This window comes from Homarus americanus, unplaced genomic scaffold (assembly GCF_018991925.1).
Source record: "Homarus americanus isolate GMGI-L3 unplaced genomic scaffold, GMGI_Hamer_2.0 scaffold41027, whole genome shotgun sequence".
Taxonomy (NCBI): domain Eukaryota; kingdom Metazoa; phylum Arthropoda; class Malacostraca; order Decapoda; family Nephropidae; genus Homarus; species Homarus americanus.
The window spans coordinates 383818-403825 of record NW_024745073.1 but is presented as its reverse complement, the minus strand read 5'-3'; the positions used below and the strand labels follow the sequence as shown (position 1 = coordinate 403825).

Here is a 20008-nt window from a genome sequence, read left to right as displayed (position 1 = left end):
CATATATGAGGCGCTCCCATTGATAGTGATGAATCAACCAATGGTGCCCAAATCAGATTCTTGCCGACTCATTCTCTACCAAATACAGGGTTTATTCGTCATTACATCCTGGTTAATTTTCACGTACTGCAAGCATCACCATCAGCTACTATGGGCCTCCTACGAAAGACCACATAAATCACCATGGTGAAGAGCTTGGGATAATATTCAAGTTATCAAGTTACTCTTCAAGTAACTTGGTTTTCTGCGGTCAGGTTCTAACTGCAGTGTGGATGAATTCTGTGCTTTGTACTGTGGACGAGTGGGCCTGTTTGCTATATAATGCTTTGAATGAACCCTGGACTAATAAAAAGCAAATTTACTCATGGGCAGGTAAATTTTAAACATTTTTGGAAGTATCCCGCACTATTCGAATAGGTTAGGTTCCTTAAAAACCATTCATTAAGTGAATATTTGTATAGCGAATAACAAAATATGGGAAAAATAGGGTTTGGTTCCTCAATAAAACAAATAAATATTAAACATAGAAAAATGAAATCAGTTCACAAAAAAAGAAATAACCTAAAAAACTACTGTACAGTACCTACTCCTGTAAATTAGTACCTAACACATAAAAAAAAAATTATAAACTATAAATTCGGTACATCACCTTACGGGATCATTGTTCTTATAATTATCAATACTTTTTGCATAGTAAGAAAGAGACATAAGAATACAATATTCAAATAAGCAAATATTTGTTGACTGAACGTTCGTATAGAGAGGGATACCTGTATCAGATAAATTATGTGAGGAGTGACACTGTTAATGCTAATAAAACTTTTATTACTCAATGTTAATTCACCTTACACTGCAGTGCTTGATATTCACTTGAGTAGTACTGTACCTTATTATCATTTCTCCAGCTAGAAGCCACATCACATATGTCCAATTAAATAATTACCTGCATATTCATGAACAGTTTAAAAGACATGTCAAGTCTTGCAAAAGCTATAACTAGACATACTGTGGATGTGTCACAAAAGCCAATGTCTAGCATTATATTTACTATTATTATCGAAAAGTTTATAAGTATTATAAATTAGTCTTAACTAATTTCATTTTATGCTCTGGAAAATGTTTGACCTTATACCCTATGATTTGATGATGAAATGACATTAGAATATATATATATATATATATATATATATATATATATATATATATATATATATATATATATATATATATATATATATATATATATATATAATCACACAGGAAAAGGGAAACAATGAAGAACCTCAGCTTTTGGTTTATATATATATATATATATATATATATATATATATATATATATATATATATATATATATATATATATATATATATATATATATATATATATATATATATATATATATATATATATATAAGTAAATCCTTAGGACGGCAAAACACGGCTCACGTGCAACAGAGTTTTAGCTCCTCAAGAAAATATAAAACATCAGTACAGTAGTTATGAAATATTACATGCCCAAAATTAAAAAGAAACCTGATAATATAGCATAACATAGTAGCTTTAAAACAAATTGTGTAAAACCAGTTACTTGCTTAAAGTAAATTACTGTACATGTTACATCAAATCATTTTCTATTGTGAACTGCAAAAAACAAAAAATAATTATACGTACAGTACATGTATACAGTAGATGGTTTCCCTTATCAAATATTTTAGCCATTTAAAAGTAAATATAAATCATATTTGTTAACAATAACAGTATACTGTACATTGAATATTGAGAACAAGCAAAAACAAGGATATGGAAAATTAAATCTCTTTATAATAGTAAAGTAAAATGGGATTATCTGATAAAGAATTCCTAAGTTCTGTGAAACTCTAAAATTAGAATTCACATTTACCATCCAAATTTAAAATAAAAACACTGATATATTTATGCAGTAAATTTTGTTACTGCTCAAGATCAACACAAGTTTTCAAGCTAACATTTTAGACTACAACTTGAGAACCAGACAATGAAGTGGAAAATGCCTTACATTTTCTCTTTTGAGTACAGGTATATTAAATACAGTATCTACTTAGGTGTATTTTTTTTTAACCCAATCAGTTTTGTATTGCTCGAACGAAATGTTTAGAGTTTCACTGTGGAAGAAAATAAAAGACTACTGACACAATCTTTGGCATTAAGAGTAAACAAAACAAAATTCAGCTGCAAATCAAGGATAAGTTTGTGTATGTATTCTCATACGTAACATCAGAATATAATGAGTACTGAGTCTTAACCTACTGGCTCTGAGTAGTAACAGGACAAGAGGTAAATGCATAAGATGGGAGGTGGTTGTAAACCCAATGATCTGTTGAAGGAGAGCTGAAAAGTTGGGTAGGGAATGCTGCATTCCTGGCTGCCCGTTCGCGCTCCTCCTTCCGTTGCATCTCCTCTAGGGCTCTCTTGTGGCTGGTTGCAGTCTCAACATCTCCACGGGCTAATGCCACACTTACATCAAGCCACAAGCGACGTGATTCATTTGGTGCTTGCTGGGCAATGGGCCGCAAACGCTTAACACATACCATTGGTATGTCGTTGACATCTATGTTCTGTGGAAAATATTTAAACATATAAACTAAGGTTGGATCAGTTGGTAAAGTTACCATATGGGCATCTAGAAATTTTATTCAAGTCAAATATCCAGCATAAACATTGTCACCCTACTAAAACCATCCCTGGCTACTAATGTGTCAATTTCTCATGTTCCCAACATTAACTGAGCTTGATTTGTGCAATGTGTTGACGATATAGATGATAATTTTACTGTTTTGAACCCTGAAGTGGCATTTTCTGTGATTCACTCTCTTTAATAACCTTCATCAGCTCTCTGATACTCATTTCATTTCCACAAACCCTTAAGTCTTGTGTTGCTATTATTATCACACTGTTCTCACACATAATTTTTGTCACTTTTTCATCATTTCTTCCTCTTACACCAAGTCCAAGTTTCACAGATCAACAAATGTGTGAAGAGACTGGGTATTAAGGCATATAGGCAGTGTTGATATAGTATAAATTATTCAACAAACTAAATAAACTTCACTATTTCTGGGTTAGAAATGAATAGAATTGTGTTCAGAGATTAACTCAAGTTAGGTGAATAGAATTCTATTAAGAAATAGTTCTAGGATCTATTTGAACCAACTTAGACATAAGATGCACTGGTCAATCAAGGCAGCAGACAATTTCTTATGAAAACCCTATTTCAGCATCTACTTACCCTTTGAAACACAATCTATAAAACCCAACCTCAGGAAGCATTTAAATCCACTTGCAACCATCTGAGAAAGAGCAATGGTTTCCCCACAACTATCTACATACTCATCAATTATGTACATAAAACACTTCAATTATTGTGATTATGTAATAAAAATCTTTAAATTTATTTCTTATTATTCATGATATCAACAAGTACCCAAAATCTTGCATGAGATTTTACCTCCTGAACTCCATTAGCATAGTTGAACTCCAGAACAGAATCCCACTCTCCTTGTACACGTGTGAGAGTTAATCCAGCAGCATTCTTCACTTCTGCTGTTACTCTGTGTAGTTTCCCTCCATAGAATGGCTGAAATCATTACAGATCCTTCTTTAATTCAAGTATATCAGTCTAGGATTATTTAAATCTTTGTCATTAACTGCTCAGGAACAAAAAGCTGTAAACAATATCAGATACTTTTTGTTATCATATAGGCACATCAGTCTCGTAATGATGTAACAGTGTTTTGTTGTTATTTATAAACAATGACTTTCAATTATAGAAGTTTGAACATCCTCTAAAAAATTCATTACCTTTGTATGGAAGACAATAACAGCCTGACAGCCAGTTTCTGGAGAGGAAATGTTGACACGACCTCCCAGTTCCACCCAGGGTTCTGTGAGAATGCTGCGAGCATAGGCAGAAGGCATAGCCAAACTGTAGCTCTCTTGCACATTCCCTATCACAAGGGTGATGTCCCCAACCAGATTTACACCAACAGACATGCCCATGAACTTCGATTTGGTCCAAATGTGGGCATTGATACTAAGCTGCTTCTCTGGACATTCAAAGTAGAATGCTGACACTGTTTAAAAAAAGAAATACCCATACAAGTTTTTCATCTTATCACTTACAAGGAATAATTAAATAATGTTGTGGATGAATTAAATGTGGGTTATCAGTTGTTAAGATAATGATCAGAAACCACTAGTGGTAAGGAAGAGACTAAGAGACAACCGAAAATTATTTTTCTGCCGCTGCTGAAGTAACAAGTACGGTATATGGTAATACTGTAATGCAAATGTCATGCCAGTACAAGTATGCCTCACCTGGAGGATGGTGGGAGACCTGCTCAGCAGAAAATTTAATCGTGATGTAGGAACTCTTTTTCCCCTCAGCTGGTTTCCCATCAGAAGCTTCGGTGTTCTCCTGATAGAAAGGTAGGAATATTATTAATTGGCGAAAGAAAGTGCTGACAGGTAAATGTAAAGGTGCTCTTGCTTCCCTTCTTTCTTTCTGTTATCCTTAAAATGAACTTATATATTGAAAATAGATATTCAGTAATATATGGACCACTCTATAAAAAGCTGTGACTTCAAGTGGCAATTTTTCCAAAGACATATATTAGATAAAGTCCAGTTTATACACCATAAGCTACAATGCGTAAGTTTCTGCACAAAGACTATCAAGTTACAACAATTTCCTGACACTTTATGGTTTATTAATGTATCGGTGAGGTTTTGTACAGAACTGATGTGATCCAGGCATAGGGAGAGGTTGTAGGAAATAACCTCAGAGATAAAAACCTGACGACAGAGACTGTAATAGATCCTGCAACTTGGAAACCCTGACAGGCTAAGGATTTTTTAATTTGATTCGCCCTGAGGATTTTCCACTTGCCTGTATGATTGGGCAGCCCTGCTTAAGCAAAACTTACTGATGAGGTATTTGAGTCCCGAGGAATGCGCCAACTACAGTGGAATACTTCTCCAATGATAGGATTGTAGGGTTTCTTGGCCACAGACCCATTACGACCAACATGGATGCTCGTCAAGTACCACTTTACCACTTGTTGTATGCGCTCTTCTGGAGTCTTTGCATCACCAATTCTGAAGCAATAATACATCTAATAATAGGTACAGGAAAAATAGAGTACTTTATATTTGATGATAAGAAACACATATCATAAATGCAAGGAAGAAGGGAAGGCAGCAGCAGCATATCACGGATATGAACTGGTCACACGAGGGGGAGCAGTGATTCAAAGGTATGCTTATGTAACATTTGTTTGGATCAAGAATGATGGAATATTAGTAATGCAATGACTGCACCATTTTATATAGGGAGAGTTGTCAAGGGTAAATTCTGGGCTGTAGTATCTATATTAAAAGGTGGAAAATTCCAGAGGGTGGGGGATTTCTGACTTAAGCTGCCAAAGAACACCAAACCTACTGTAAATTTTTGCCTAGACTTAACACTCTCATGAATTTTATATGGTATTTAATTTTTTTTATTTTTTTAGCCACTTAAGGCTTTATCATCTGTGGAAAAAAGTTAATTTTTCCTCGGTCTTCCATTTGCTCTCAATAGCTCAGCACTGCCTCAGAGTGAGTCACTGAGCTGTTTGCTACCAGGAGCTCTCATATGCCTGGCAGCAGTGCGTAATGTCTTGGCTGACACTCAGCTCCATTCAAGCTTCTTGGTTGAGGCAGGAAGAGATTGTATGACACTCACAATGCACGCAACCGAAGGTGGTGCAGAGGTAATGTTTTCACTGATAATTACATTGACTGTATATACTGTACAGTATCTCAAAAAATTTTGGGTCCGATGACTTCCCAAATGCTACATGAGACTCATGATGTCCCTGGAGGGTTGGTGTGCATGGCTCTGTGGTATACTGGTCCTACTACACTTGGTAACAGAACATGAAAGTAATTATGCCGAAATAAACACACATTGCAACACCTATGTTAAACTGTACACCAAAGTAAATGCATGTCCCAATATCTTTCATCCGTGGTCTCAAAATGTTTCACACAGTGTGGACAGATAATTTTTTGAGTTACTGTACACTATTTATATTTCTTAAGACACCTCACTCTAGTATTCCTCAGCAACCACTTCTACTGCGTCCTCAGAAGCAGTTGCTGAGTCACCCTATTGTACCACCTCAGTGGCAGCACCCGCCTATGCGAACTTTTCCCCATACTTAATGAATTTTAGTTGTATTTTTTCCAGGTTGGGGATACAGTTGTCCAGTGCAGAACCCAAGCCCGGTTTTCGAGGGGATTCGGATTAAACAAGTCCGGGTTAAAGGAAGTTTACTGTAAGATATATTTTCTTCACTGACAAACAATTGAGATAGTATCCCATCTCCTGATAAAGGGGAAATTTTATGAATTGTATTTAGTTACAGTCAAATGTTAAAAGGACAATTTGCAAAAATATTAACCTTCTACCCATTATTTAATGCCACTGCACTAATTCTAAAAACTTAAATTAATGTCAAGATCAAGCTACATGGATATGTTAAGAGACTCCCAACTGAAACTCACATAATCTAACAGGCATCTGGGTGAGAAGGTATTTACCTTACAAAGTAGTCAGGGTGTCCAAGGAAGTCTGCAAACATTTCCAGCAAAGAACGACGCTCCAGAATAAATGTTGGTAAAGTAACACGAGTGAGGTCCATTCCCAAACGTAACTGGGAGATAATGTGCATGATTATTGACCGCTGGCCGTCACCAACTTCACCCAGTTCACCATCACCATCAGGTCCATCTTCATCACTGATCTCAGAACTATTTTCACTTGCACCTGATGAGAGATCAAAATATAAATAAAAAAAATCCCTCTTTATATATACTGTATATACCCTTTTCCAAGTACAGTACAGTATATATATCATACTTTTATACAAGACCTAAGAAATAAAACTATTGTATCTTTTTACCTGCTCGTGATGACTGAAGTAGTGGAGGTGTTGGAGTGGACGTGGGTGTAACTGACGTAATAGATGAGGAGCGAGAATTGCCTGTAATATCTAGGACATCCCCGAGGGCGGAGGAGGTAAGGGGTGCTGGCGGCTGCCCTGTCAGGCTGGATGGAGGAATTGCACTGATACCCTGGGTAGTGCCAGGGGTTGGAGAATGAGGAGCTGTGCGTACTCTCAGAGAGGGAGAAGAGGAATGCAAAGATGGAGATCCAAGACGAGTACTGCAAGAATAAATTTAGTGAATATAATTACAAATACTGTATAAGATACATATTGTGTAGAGGAATGATACATACTAAACAGTAACATAATAAAATTCAATGGAAAACATCTCAAGATTTATCTAACAACATTAAAATAAGTCACATTACTGAAAAAATACATATTATTAATGTTTTGTTGTGTAGCTTACAATGCACCTTTCCACATGGGTAATTTTTTTCTTTTATAGCTTATGGGCCATGAATTATGAGACTGCAGCTTGTAAACACTACTGAACTTTCATGAATCAGATTATTTACTGCAGAGAAGTTTCTCACCCATTAAAACTAGTTCCTAATGAGTGATACAAACTGCTAGCCAAGTTGTTGCTTAAAATAAAAAAAGTGAGACTTCAGGTTCACTGGCATGAACTCAATTAATAGGTTCACTTCTACCCCCAACACCAATACACAAGGCTCTAGTGTTTCAACCCTTAGATTTTACCCACTGTATTCTTACTTTACAGACACCTCCTCTCAGCAGCTTTATGTCGATCTTTTACTATCATCAATATCATTGTTCTAAAAACCTGTCCATCCAAGAGATATTTACCAAACCTAACAAATTCAGTAAATAAAACACAATGACTCAAACAGCAAAACTCAATTACATCCTCTTCAATTTTTTTTCCATCTGTGGCCATTTAAATCTATCTTGGTTTTAGGAGGTTGGGACTCTTTATATCAATATACAGTATATCTCATTGATGAATCCTAAATGTGTGGGCTGGATCTGGGGAATATTAAAAAAATAGACCTTTAATTTCTTCCTGAGGTGTATAATTCCTTGTTGGGGGTGGTGCTGTATAGGTTGTCAAGTTAACCTTCTCCATCCCATTTCTTGTTGCTTTGAAATCTTCCATGTGGCTCTTCAATGTCCAATATAGACTTCTAATGGAGAAATGATACATAAAATCCCATCCTGCCCTCCACTATTGGTGAACCCTTAACTGACAGGAAAATGTGAGGGTCAAAATATAGGATCCTTGACTATGACAGCTAAGGGTTTTGAGGTGCAAGTGTTTCAAACAGTAGGGTTCATCCCATTGGACCAGAAGCCTCATAACCTTTCAAATCAACCATAAGGCTATACTGTAAGTTTGCATCACTGATTCACATCTAAGCTAGTACCATTGTTGTGAACCAGTAAATCTAAGTATACTGTATTTTGATGGGCAAGTGCTACTCTACAATAATTACACTGGTCACTCAAGACAGTGGAACTTGCTATCTAGAAGTCCTCTTATCACCTTACAAGTCAACACTCTAGGGACTATATATATATATATACCTTATGTTAAGTTCATATAAATTTAACAGAGATTATCATGATATAACTAAGGAATAATAAGCTCTAGATTGAACAGTTAGCCTTATGAAATCAGCACAAGGAAATACTGTACTATCGTGAGAAAATTAAAGTAATGGTGTCTTTTCCTTCTTTAACAGACCTTTTGTTCAGTCACATTCACATCAGAACTCCCAAGCAGTCAATCTGTCACATACAAGAAAATAAGTGACTCTTATTTCTTATTCCTTTAACTGCTATTCCTTCCCTTTATATTCCACTTTTCTTTTTCCTCACTTTCCTACCCAGGTTTCTCCTTTGTTTATATTCAAATATCCTTTACTGTTCCTACTGGGTAAAAGACTTTCAAAAAGCAAATTTCAGTTTCAAGTTGGTTTTCCCTTACATAGGAACAAGGAACATGCAATACAAGAGACAAGTTACAATTTAACCTTTTAGAGTCATGCAACACATGTATACAGTAGGAAGATTCATTTTCACTTATTTTTCAGCTCGGATTCAAGATTGATATTCAGCGACCGGTGCCATGCACGTGGACTACGTATCTCCGTCACAAAGGCCATTCCTTCTCGACCTCCTCCAAGACGCAGGAACTACCAACGCACATGTCATCACACTCACACTAAAAGGTTTGTCCCTGAATACTGTCAATGCCTACCGTATGTGCCCCTCTCCACCACCACCGTGCCAATCCTACCTATCTCCACACCTTCAAATACTGAAGACTCTGAAGCAAGGGAAACATTAGTTGAACTGGTAATGCCACAGTGAAACATTTGCCACTTATTTGCACTAAGGAATAAGATCAGAAGCACTTGAACAGGATTACCTAATCATACATACACAAGTAGGAAAGTAGAATGAGAAGAAAATTAGTAAAAACAGATACAAAAGACGGGGTGAGAAAAAATCCACTGAAAAAATAATGCAAAATGTGTGGCAGAAGTGACAGTGCAACAAGAAAGTGGCTATAGGAAAGACGAGCATAAACAGTGCACCCCATTCACTTTCAAAGCATGACAATGCTTCCATGAGGAACTAAGGCCAACTACAGTACTGTTACTTACTACCTGGAATATCAATACTGTATAGAAATTGGCTCATACATAATGTTCGATTAATATTGCTATATCGCAAATAAATCCACATATAACTGTTAAGGATACCATGTTCTGGCTCACTTTAATGCCGAATTTAATGTATGTAAAGCTATATCTGCTTTAAAACATTAATTTTCAAGATGTGGGAGGAAAAAAGTTTAAAATAAAGAATATTTACTGTCAGGGTTACAAACAAATTCCTGCTTAGAACTGTACTCTATGTCTAAGCCACTGCATGAGTTCCTTTCATGGTGGTTTGTTCAAGCTTTGACCTACGAGTGTCCCTATGGTATCTAAACACCTTAAAAGTGACTTAAGGAACCAACGTCCCTCTACTATGTGTATGGGAGGGTCATTTCAGAAAAAATAACCCATACAATTAAAAGATTAAATAATTGCAAAAGGTTTCTTCTAAGAGCAGGATAAAGCACATCAGCTAAAACACTGTACTGTACTACTTAGAGAATCCAGATAAAAAAATCCACCACAAATAAGGGAGACACCACATCAGGATTTAATATCTTCGTATAATCCTGTAAATGTTTCTAAATTGACTCATAATACATGCTGGTACATTGCCAAAGATTCCCTACCATGAACCTAGCAAAAGTGGTGTCACAATTTCAAAAAAAAAAAAAAAAATCATAAAAAAAATAAATCTTACAATTCTAAGTCACAGCCAGATTATGAACACCACTACAAAAATGACATGTTGAACAGAAGAGAGGGAAGCAGGGGAAATCCATCACTTAAAAGCTGAATGGAGAAGCAACCTCAACCAAATTACATAAAACCACACATGACTGGAGTTAGTTGTGAGACAAGGATGATAATATAGGGCTCTTGAAAAATATGTTCCATAAAATCCTGTCTCTCCACAGTCCTCTGCTCATCCCATGATTGTGATTTTCTCATTTTGTTTTATAACCAAACATGCCGGTACATTTTCCTTTTCTAATCAACAGTCCGTGGCCCACCTCCCTTACTGACCAAATATCTCTCCTCCTAGTGGCCCGTCTATTATTCTGACGAGAGTATTTCATCTCTTTACTCTGTCTTAATAAAGCAGTGCAGGGTATCCATCTACTCAGGCCTGAAGGAGTGTACAGTATGCTCATGCCAAGAACTCTCATACAAAATAAGACCAATTCAGAACTTCACCCATTCTTACAGCATCACTCCTTCCAGTCAATCACCTTCAGAATACTCATCGGATTTTACTTGTTCCACATCTCTCTTATTTCTACACACCTCACATACTCATTTACAATCGCATCATTTCTTGCACCAAAAGAAAGAATATTACATTATCCCTCAAAATACAGCTACAGTACATCTACTCTAATAAGATTTTTATTCAACAGCAAATAAATTATTCATGATGATTTACAAAGTGATGGTTCAAAGACACATCAATATTTCCTTTTAGACTCACCTGTATAATTTGGTAATTAATTAATACTGCCTGGAGACCTATTAGGTCAGTAAAGCTAAATCAATAACAAATATTCAAGGTATAGTACTTAATTCTAACATTTTATCGGGTATAAAGTACTCACACATGCCACTTACTCATAAACCTAAAAGTAATGTAATAAAGGAAAAAAATTATATACTCTGTACAGTACAAAGCAAATACCGGTAACTATAATAAAAGCAGCATATATGAGATGTTCAAAAAGATCAGAAAATTATTGTGTAAATCATGCTGTGTGTACGTACGGAGTAGGCGATGAGCGCCGCCGCTGAAGAAAGGCAGAGGAGGCATCCGAAGCAGTGCGTCGGTGGAAGCGTGGGGAGCGTCCCAAGAGAGGGGAGCACCGAGCCCCAAGGCTCCCCACCCTTCCCACATACAAACACACCATAGAAGGAGGACACACCAGCAGCACCATCACCACCACACCAAAGACAGCCCAACACAGGTAGGAAGGCAGGAGCATTGGCATGACGACGACAGAGGGAAACACGACAGAGGATTTGGGAGAGGAAGGATTGTATAGTATTTGGAAATTGTCGGGTATTGGAGGAGGATCAAACCATGCAGGTATTGTGGAGAAAAAAAAAGAGAAGAAATCAATACAGTACCAAGGAGATAAAGTCAACATTAAGAGGTGGACAGAAAGTGTTTACAGAAAGGAAGGAGGATGATATGGATGCATCAGCAGTAACAACAAGATAATAAAATATAAATAAATAAATAATAAATCAGAGAAACAAAACGAAAATAAAATTCAAGGGAAACAAAGCGAGAGGATTATCAGATATGCAAAAGGATCACAAATTAGGCAAAGGTTAAAGTTAGATAAAATGAATGAAGGCAACAGAGGTGTGATATATTTTCACGAGATACAGAGTTGCATAACACGAGTATTGTATTGCAAATAAAATATATATACAATAAAAAAAAGGCTCACGGAGGTGTTTTTGTGGAGCAAAAAGAATTAGTAAAGAATTATTGGAGTTGGAAATAAGCAAAACAGTTAATATAAACACAGAATAGCAAGAGCAAAGGTAAAAATTTTAAAAGATAAAGTTAGAATAGAAAATCCAAGGATAAAAATAGATACAATAGATAATATACAAATATACATAACAGTATATACAGCCACCGCAAATGAGAAAAAATTTGAGATAAATGTAACAATAAAGTTTTGATGTGGTAAAAGATAGAGAGTGTGAAAGTGTAAAAAGATATAATAAAATAAAAGTTAAGGATGAAAGTGCAATTAATTGAAAATATTTACATAAGCCAAGAACAAAAGAACACACCATGAAACAGGTTGGTGATAAGTAAACACGTGATAAAAAAAGGGAAGAATAGCAGCATCATTCACAGCAAGAGGAGTCAGGATGAGAGGGAGAGGCAGAGAGAGGAGGGAGATGCAGGAGAGAGAAAACAATAGTCAGCACAAGAACCACAACTAACTTTGATTTAAAACAAATTTATTAATATGTTTTGGGAGCTTTATTCTCACCTCAAGACTGAGTGTTAGGAACTATTTGAAATGTCTACTAGTAAACACATCAGACAAATGAAAATGTTGTACAATATGACTCTATAGTATTCATTAACAGTTGTATATAAAAAATACTCTGAGGACAAATTTTAACATGTCTCAAGGCAGATCATAACTATTATACAGCTTTAATTAAGTACATGTCCTGACAACTATGACGTTCTTTATTTACCACCGTCCAACAAGGTTGCTTAGAGTGTGTTACCTCAATCACCACCACCATTTTAAGGCCATTTTTCCACATTTGTGAAAGTTAGCCATGATTACGTAATGGCAACTCTCAAAGCTTACATGGTCTCTTGTAGCCTCTCTTGTCACGTTCTTATCTAAGAGATCATTTCTTACTATCTCTCCCCATTTCAGCTTTAGATGTTATTCAAACTTTTAACAGAAAAGGTTCTTTTATTTCTAAGCCTTGCAATCCTTTTCAGGTCATGATACAGGGTGACCAGACTCAAGAGCAAACACAAACTCTCCCTTCACCTGTTCTCTCTATCCACCATAACAATAGTGTTCTTCTATTGTGTTCCTCTTCCATAAACAAACCTCAAGATTTATGTTTGCCTTATGTATGGCACTTTGCACAACACATCATCATCCAACAGCAGCACATCCATCCTCAAAACCCCATTCAATGTCATGCTGTCTGATCATGATGTGAGATGATCCATGCACTTAAAAAATAACTCAAATTTTGCAGTACTGCCTCCCATTACTAAGTATTTTTAAGAATTAATGGTATCCTCACGTTTAATTCTGGATATCCAAAAATATGTATATGATGAAAAGTTTGGATAAGATATTGTATAGATCAACACGTTCTTAGAGGATAAGAGTACTGTATACTTGCCAAAATGGTGAAGTAACCCACTAGCTTGTGAATGCAAAGAATCAAGGGATCAACACCTGTCTACCCACCCTGGATTAGAGCAGGAAAAGGCTCATAAGTATGGATGAAAAAACAAATTCTGGCAATTATCTAAAACTTATTGTCAGTAAATTTAACTGCCTTGAGGGACATTAAATAATCCCCATGGATCATGAATAAAGCTCCCTAAAGCTAACAAGACAACACAGAACATTAGATAATACACATAAAGATATTCAATCTATTCAATCACACAATAGTTTGGTAAGAGAACGGTCTCTTCCAGCTCATAAAAGGGTGTGTGCCGGGTACTGTATACTCGAGAGAGCAAAGACTATTAAAAATCTAAGTCATCTCTGAGATATAAACTAATCCTAACTTAATTCCTCTGATATATGTAACCCAGAATGGCAACTACTTTTACTATTGCATCTTCAAAAACACTACACAAGACCAAACATTCAGTTAAGAACACAACAAGCAGAAATAAGCACTTGATGCAGCATCCATACATAAAGTAGTAAAATGCAATATAACCCATACTGAAACAAGAACTACAACACCATTTCCATATTTGAATATAATCATCACTAATTTTGAATTAGCAAACCTTTACATCAATTGTATATTTACATAACAAACATAGGTGTCATGAATATCAATAGTAGAGTCATTGAGTGCATCAGGAGAAACATTATACATATTGTTGTACCAGAACTAAAAATATTACATGACCAAAGACTGAGAGTACTGTACATGCAGTTATTGAAAACTAATCAACAAAAAAATAAATGCAGGATTCATTGGGTTAATTTTCCAATACGGTAATTTCAAGTGACTGGTTAAAGCATTATACGGTCTCCTCTATTATGCCACACACCCATCACAATCACAACAAATTGAGAGAAATAAGTTTCTGGTAAGGTAGTATAATGCACGAGAGAATAGAGTGATAGTTATCATACAAGAGCCTCCCATCACACAAGAGAGAACAGTATCCCCCAATATAAAAGGGAAACTGAACCATACAATCAAGATATTCACAGGATCAAGGGTTTTCTTACTTGATACTGGTGACTGGTGGCGATGGCTGATGATGTGGAGCGGACATGTGCTGTGTCCGCAGCACACCAAGACACTGGTCAAGACACAGGAGTGTGGCCTGACTGGTAGCTTTCAGCAACAGTAAGTTGGGCTCTGTACATCGCATACCAGTACCTGAGTTTAGAAAATCCCAAAAGGGTAAATGCCCTTTTAATTATTTTCTCCAATATTGTTATTATAGCCACATTAACATAACCTATTATTTCCACAAAGCCAGCCTGGTTACATTGTTAGGAGGAACTCTTGAATTAGGTACAGTATAGAATTAGTGGGATCATAATATTGTACTATATTGTAATGCACAGTACAGTAAACAAAATTCTCTCACCCTGTACCTCCAGCATCATTGGCTGCAAGTCATATTCAAATAAAACATTCCTCAGAGTACAAAACCCCAAAGGAGTTTCTAAATGTCTTAACATTACCATAAGATGGCATATCCTCAATGGCTGTTACAAGGGCCGAGTGTTGTCTGCGAGCCTCCTCCAATACTTCAGCCACCTGAGTGAAGGCATCTAATACTGCTAATCCCATGGGTGGAGCTGAAGCGACCTGATGTGAATTGCCAGCATTGTTATTGCCAGGTGTGCGGTGCTCACGGGGAGCAAGTGGTGGGTGGTTCTGTGGCAAAAACACATGTGGTTAGAAGAATGTAAATATGCTGATAATTATGAGAAAAAATTTAGTGTTCTTTACATTCTTTACTTTTCACTCCTTCATGTATTCTGTCGTCCAAGTGAAAAAAGAACAAAGTAGACTGAAGTACTATACAGTACTGTTATCTGAATGTGTATGAGCAACAACAGATCTTGGGGGTTACACAGGAGGTGCCAAAGGGAGGAAAATGATGCAGTCAATGTTAAGAGCCAACAAAATTCTTAAAAGTAAAAGATTTAACTTAAAATTATATCTTCAGGACAGTAACCCACAAAAACGTACATGAGCAATGGCCCGTGTGTGCATCTCGGCCACAACTCGTAATCGATTAAGCCACATCTGCCGGTCTTTTGTGTCAGTGGCTCGCAACTTGTAAGATTCCCCAGCAGCTGGAGACACAGTAAAAGTATAAGAATCTTCATCACTTGGAGAAATAACAGCCCCTGCTAACTGGATGCTACCACGAGCCCTTTCATGCTTGTCACTCTCACTCTGAAAAAAAAATATATCTTTATAAATATTTGAGAACATTTCTTTATCCTGTAATGATTAAGCAAACTTAACACAGACACAAACTTATGAAATTCTTAAACTAAAAAAAATAATAACTATATAATTTTTGAAAAGCCTTTTTCCAGTTAGAAAGATACTGTACTCAGATAAGTTTATTAAAGCAAAAGTCATAGCTAAATAGGATTACCTCTCAGTAGTCATTTTCTCAATAACAGTTTTCTTATAATTTCACCAACCAGATAATATTCCAGAGTTCCAATTTCAGGATTCAGAATAAACCACCGTGCCTGCCAGCCCTTGACAACATTGGTGAACTTAATCAACTGGCCCTCATATGGCTGACGCAGGTGCTCATCCATTTCCCCGTCCTGGTGATAAGAGAAATTATAAACTTCAAACAGCTACATTCATCCATTACTGATAAATATATAGATATGTAGCAGTCACTCTGTTTATCATATTAACCTCCTCATTACTGGACGCCACTCTCAACGTTTTGTTCGGCTCCAGCCAGACAATTTTATTCAGCTCAGAGAGACTCTCGTACCCATGGTGTTAACAACCTTAGTTCATTCCCAAATACTCAAATCCTGTACCTGGAGTGGAATAGCTGTTTTGTGTTGAGCCTCATAACAATTTAATAAACAATTTATTAGTATCAAATACACAGTTTTCACTACTTTACCTTAAAAGTGGCAAATACAGTCTCTTCTCTAGCCCAATCCTGACATCGTCAAGTTCTAAATGTTCTTCCACACTACATTGCTGTTATTTGTGATCTTGAAATCTGTGCAATTTTGGAAGCCAAGAGAGAACTTATACAATTAGAAGAATAAAAAGATGGAAATACCCAAACAAAACTCACCTAGACTAACTAATTAAATATAAAAGATTTACAGAATCTAACCTAATGTAAATTGAAAATTATCTTCAATGATCATCTTATAAAAAAATTCTAGGTAAAGATTCGGAAACGTCGACCACAGAAACTACGAACAAAAGTAGGTTTTTTCAAGTGTATTTTGTGGTGTTTCAACCAAATCTGACATTCCTTTCCATCAGAAATGAGCCGTTATGGAGATATGATCCCCTCCCCATTACCAACAAATTTGATTGCACAAAGTGGACAGGGCTTTGAAGTAGAGGGAAACTGTGAGGTAAAAACACACAAAAAATGGAAAACCAAACCTTACAAACCTCCTACAATACACAAAACATATTGTTCATTCACCTTTCATTAATTTCAAGAATTAAGAAAGCATTTACGTTCTATGATGATCCTGGACTATAACCATTGAGCAATGCCAATGCTCAGTGGTTCATCCAAGCTACAGTACAGTACTGAGACAGTGTTTGTTAAGTCATTGAAAGAATACACGCCATTATACTGTAGGCAGAGGCCATGTGAATATTAGGATATTCCTGCTAAAACCAGACACTTCAATGATGGTTTTGTTTGTAATAAAAGAAACTCGTGAACTTATAAGGTTGGTGTCCACTTGATATTCTTTAAAATGTTCAAAAATTGTGTTCGGGATAATACTTTGGAGCAGTATCACATATTAATCACTGAAATTGCACTGTATACCTTTGTTTAGTATACCTTAAAACAAACACTTTAAATGAAGGAAACAAACTATTATTACAGTAATGGAGTAGAAGTAAACTTTCTAATTGACTAGCAAAACAGTTTACATCCCAGCGAACTGCAATTCCAATGGCTGTAATTTGGTACACTACACCAACACCTGAGTGTCCATTCCATATAGTGTTGTGTATGGTTAATGGCATAATGAACTACGGTACCACTTGTTTCCAAGTTTATTAATCAAACTGACTGATTTTGTAGTTTTAAATGAATACACAAATTACTTACAAATTAGCCTGACTAGGTTAAGAGTCAATAATCCGGTTAGAGTAATAATGGTAGAGCCAGGCAGTGTAACATTAATGGTAGTGAAGATGACAGCTCGTCATCTGGCTGGCCTTCCTGTTGTCTGTTACACAAGATAATCCCACTCTCACATCATACTCATTCACTTTGTATTAACTCACCTTCAGTTTCATAGCTTAGACGCAATACTCATTAACAAAAGATTCCAGGTAGAAGCAAGAGTGAAAAAGAAAATTACAAATTTCCTGCCGTCCTCCTCCTCTCCGCTCTAGATCAGCTGTTTATGAATAATCCATCCGAATTCTTGACACAAAAACTCGTGTTATCATAACATTTATCCATTCAGACAGAGAAATACATTTCAATAGACTGTAATACATAATTGAGGTATTTATCTATATCATCATGGGAATCTATTGTTCTAGATTACAGTAAAATGCACAAGAAAACCTTTTACACTAAGCAATGAGGAATCGGACAGTCAGACATTTGCGGTGGCCACTGCGGTACGTATACACCTCCCATCCCCCCCTCTACACTTTATTTTTGTGTAAATTTACTGCCTTTATTCATAACAATAAAAAAATAGTGTTACTGTATAAATTAAAAATCGTTTAAACAAATTGGATCTAGCGCACATTAAGTTAACATTCGCTGAGCTTTATTTACAAAGTAGTTACTAAAATCCTGCACTAGGTTAGTTCATCAATTTAAACACCGCCCAAAATATTTATTATATGGTTTCCTTTCTCTCTTATACCACAGTCATGAAGTTGTCTTAATGGAATACAGAACTAATGAACAATTGTAATCTGTTCCTGAAAGTACAAAGAAGTCAGACTGTAGAAACTAAAATCCTTGAAAAATCCGGCTGAGATCTTGAGACTTTACAACGGTACAGTGTGGGAATCGAGGGGACAGTTGCCAGGGTGGGTGCCGGAGGGTAAATCCCCTGATGTTCTTGGAGTTTAAGATGAGAAAAAACCCCAAAACAGTAAAGGCCTCCTTGTCCTCCTGGATTCTACCAAGAAATTTAATGATCAGCAGATGAGTCTATATAGTTGTTTTGGGTTATTGTGCACCTGTAATGTTGCTCTTTTCATGATAGGAGCATACTATACTGACACCAGGTTGGGCAGACTTGTAGTGGATTCCTCCCCTACAAACGCTGTATGTCGCTGAGTAGCCGACCCCGCGAATTCCCCAGTGTATGCCTTGTGGTCTAGGTCAACCAGCGCCGCCTTACATGACGGAGGTCAACTATCAAGCCACGCCTACCTCCGCTATATAAGACCTGACCTCGTGGTGACCTACCTTTTTTTCTATCTACAGCCAGTCTTCAAGTAACACCTCTTCCTCCTCCTACCTGGCGGCCTCGCTCCCGCCGGCGACCATGGCGACCCACAAGCTGGTCCTCCTCTGAGCATCCTCACCAACCAGCTCTCTCTACATCACGCTTGTAACCATGCTGCCTTCCCAGCACCAAGCTGCATTGTACATCCAATACAACATGTATACAGAGAGCACATTGTGAGTTTCCTTTCTCCATCCCATCTTGAGTGTGAACCAACATCTCGTACCCCACAAATGGTGGCCCCGGAGTGACGCACTCACACAGGATGGAGGAGAAACAACCCGTACCCCACAGACTCATTTACACCCAATCCCTATTGCTCATATATCCACCCAACTTATGTTTGAAGCTATCCAGCTTATTCGAGTTAATGATGATATTTGGTAATCTGTTCCACTCGTCCACTACTCTATTTCCAAACCAATGTTTACCTATTTCGCGCCTAAATATACATTTTTTTAATTTAAAACCATTGTTACGAGTTCGCTCCTGGTTGGATACTTTGAGTACCTTTGTAATGTCCCCTTTGTTCGGCCCCGACTTCCATTTATACGCCTCTATCATATCGCCCCTCACTCTACGTCTCTCGAGGGAGTGCAAATTAAAATGCTTTAACCTGTCTCTGTACTCAAGGTTCCTAATGCCCGGGATTAGCCTTGTCATTCTCCTCTGAATTCTTTCCAAGGATTCTATATCCATTCTATATCCAGGTGTAGCAATTTTTAGAATAGTGTTGTGAGGTGAGGTCAAAACAGCACTAGTAGAGGTGTTATAAGGTGAGGACTCAAATTCTAGTATGAAACAATCTGCCAGAGAGCGAATTGTGACGGCACCGAGTATGAGACGCGGTAAATGAGTCAGTGCTACCTACACAGCAGCTAACTGGAAACTGATGCAGTATTTGAATAC

The 20008-nt window shown here is 36.7% G+C and overlaps 1 protein-coding gene across 12 annotated transcripts; it reads right to left on the bottom strand.

The window, feature by feature from the left end:
• Positions 1–1443: 1443 nt before the first annotated feature.
• On the bottom strand, positions 1444–18261 carry LOC121878365 (oxysterol-binding protein-related protein 11-like). Of its 12 annotated transcripts, none has more exons than XM_042384562.1 (14): positions 18203–18233; positions 16537–16638; positions 16088–16219; positions 15621–15830; positions 15107–15302; positions 14642–14795; positions 11415–11534; positions 6982–7244; positions 6620–6845; positions 4963–5134; positions 4355–4454; positions 3839–4110; positions 3486–3614; positions 1444–2595 (listed from the first exon to the last, which is right to left on the bottom strand). In XM_042384562.1, the coding sequence occupies exons 3-14, from the start codon at positions 16208–16210 to the stop codon at positions 2284–2286; spliced, it is 2277 nt and encodes a 758-aa protein (XP_042240496.1). In that variant the 5' UTR covers positions 16211–16219; positions 16537–16638; positions 18203–18233; the 3' UTR covers positions 1444–2283. The 12 variants fall into 12 exon arrangements, with proteins under 12 accessions (XP_042240496.1, XP_042240495.1, XP_042240494.1 ...); XM_042384561.1 differs by having other exon boundaries at positions 18196–18218; XM_042384560.1 differs by lacking the exon at positions 18203–18233 and adding an exon at positions 17907–18113.
• Positions 18262–20008: the final 1747 nt, after the last annotated feature.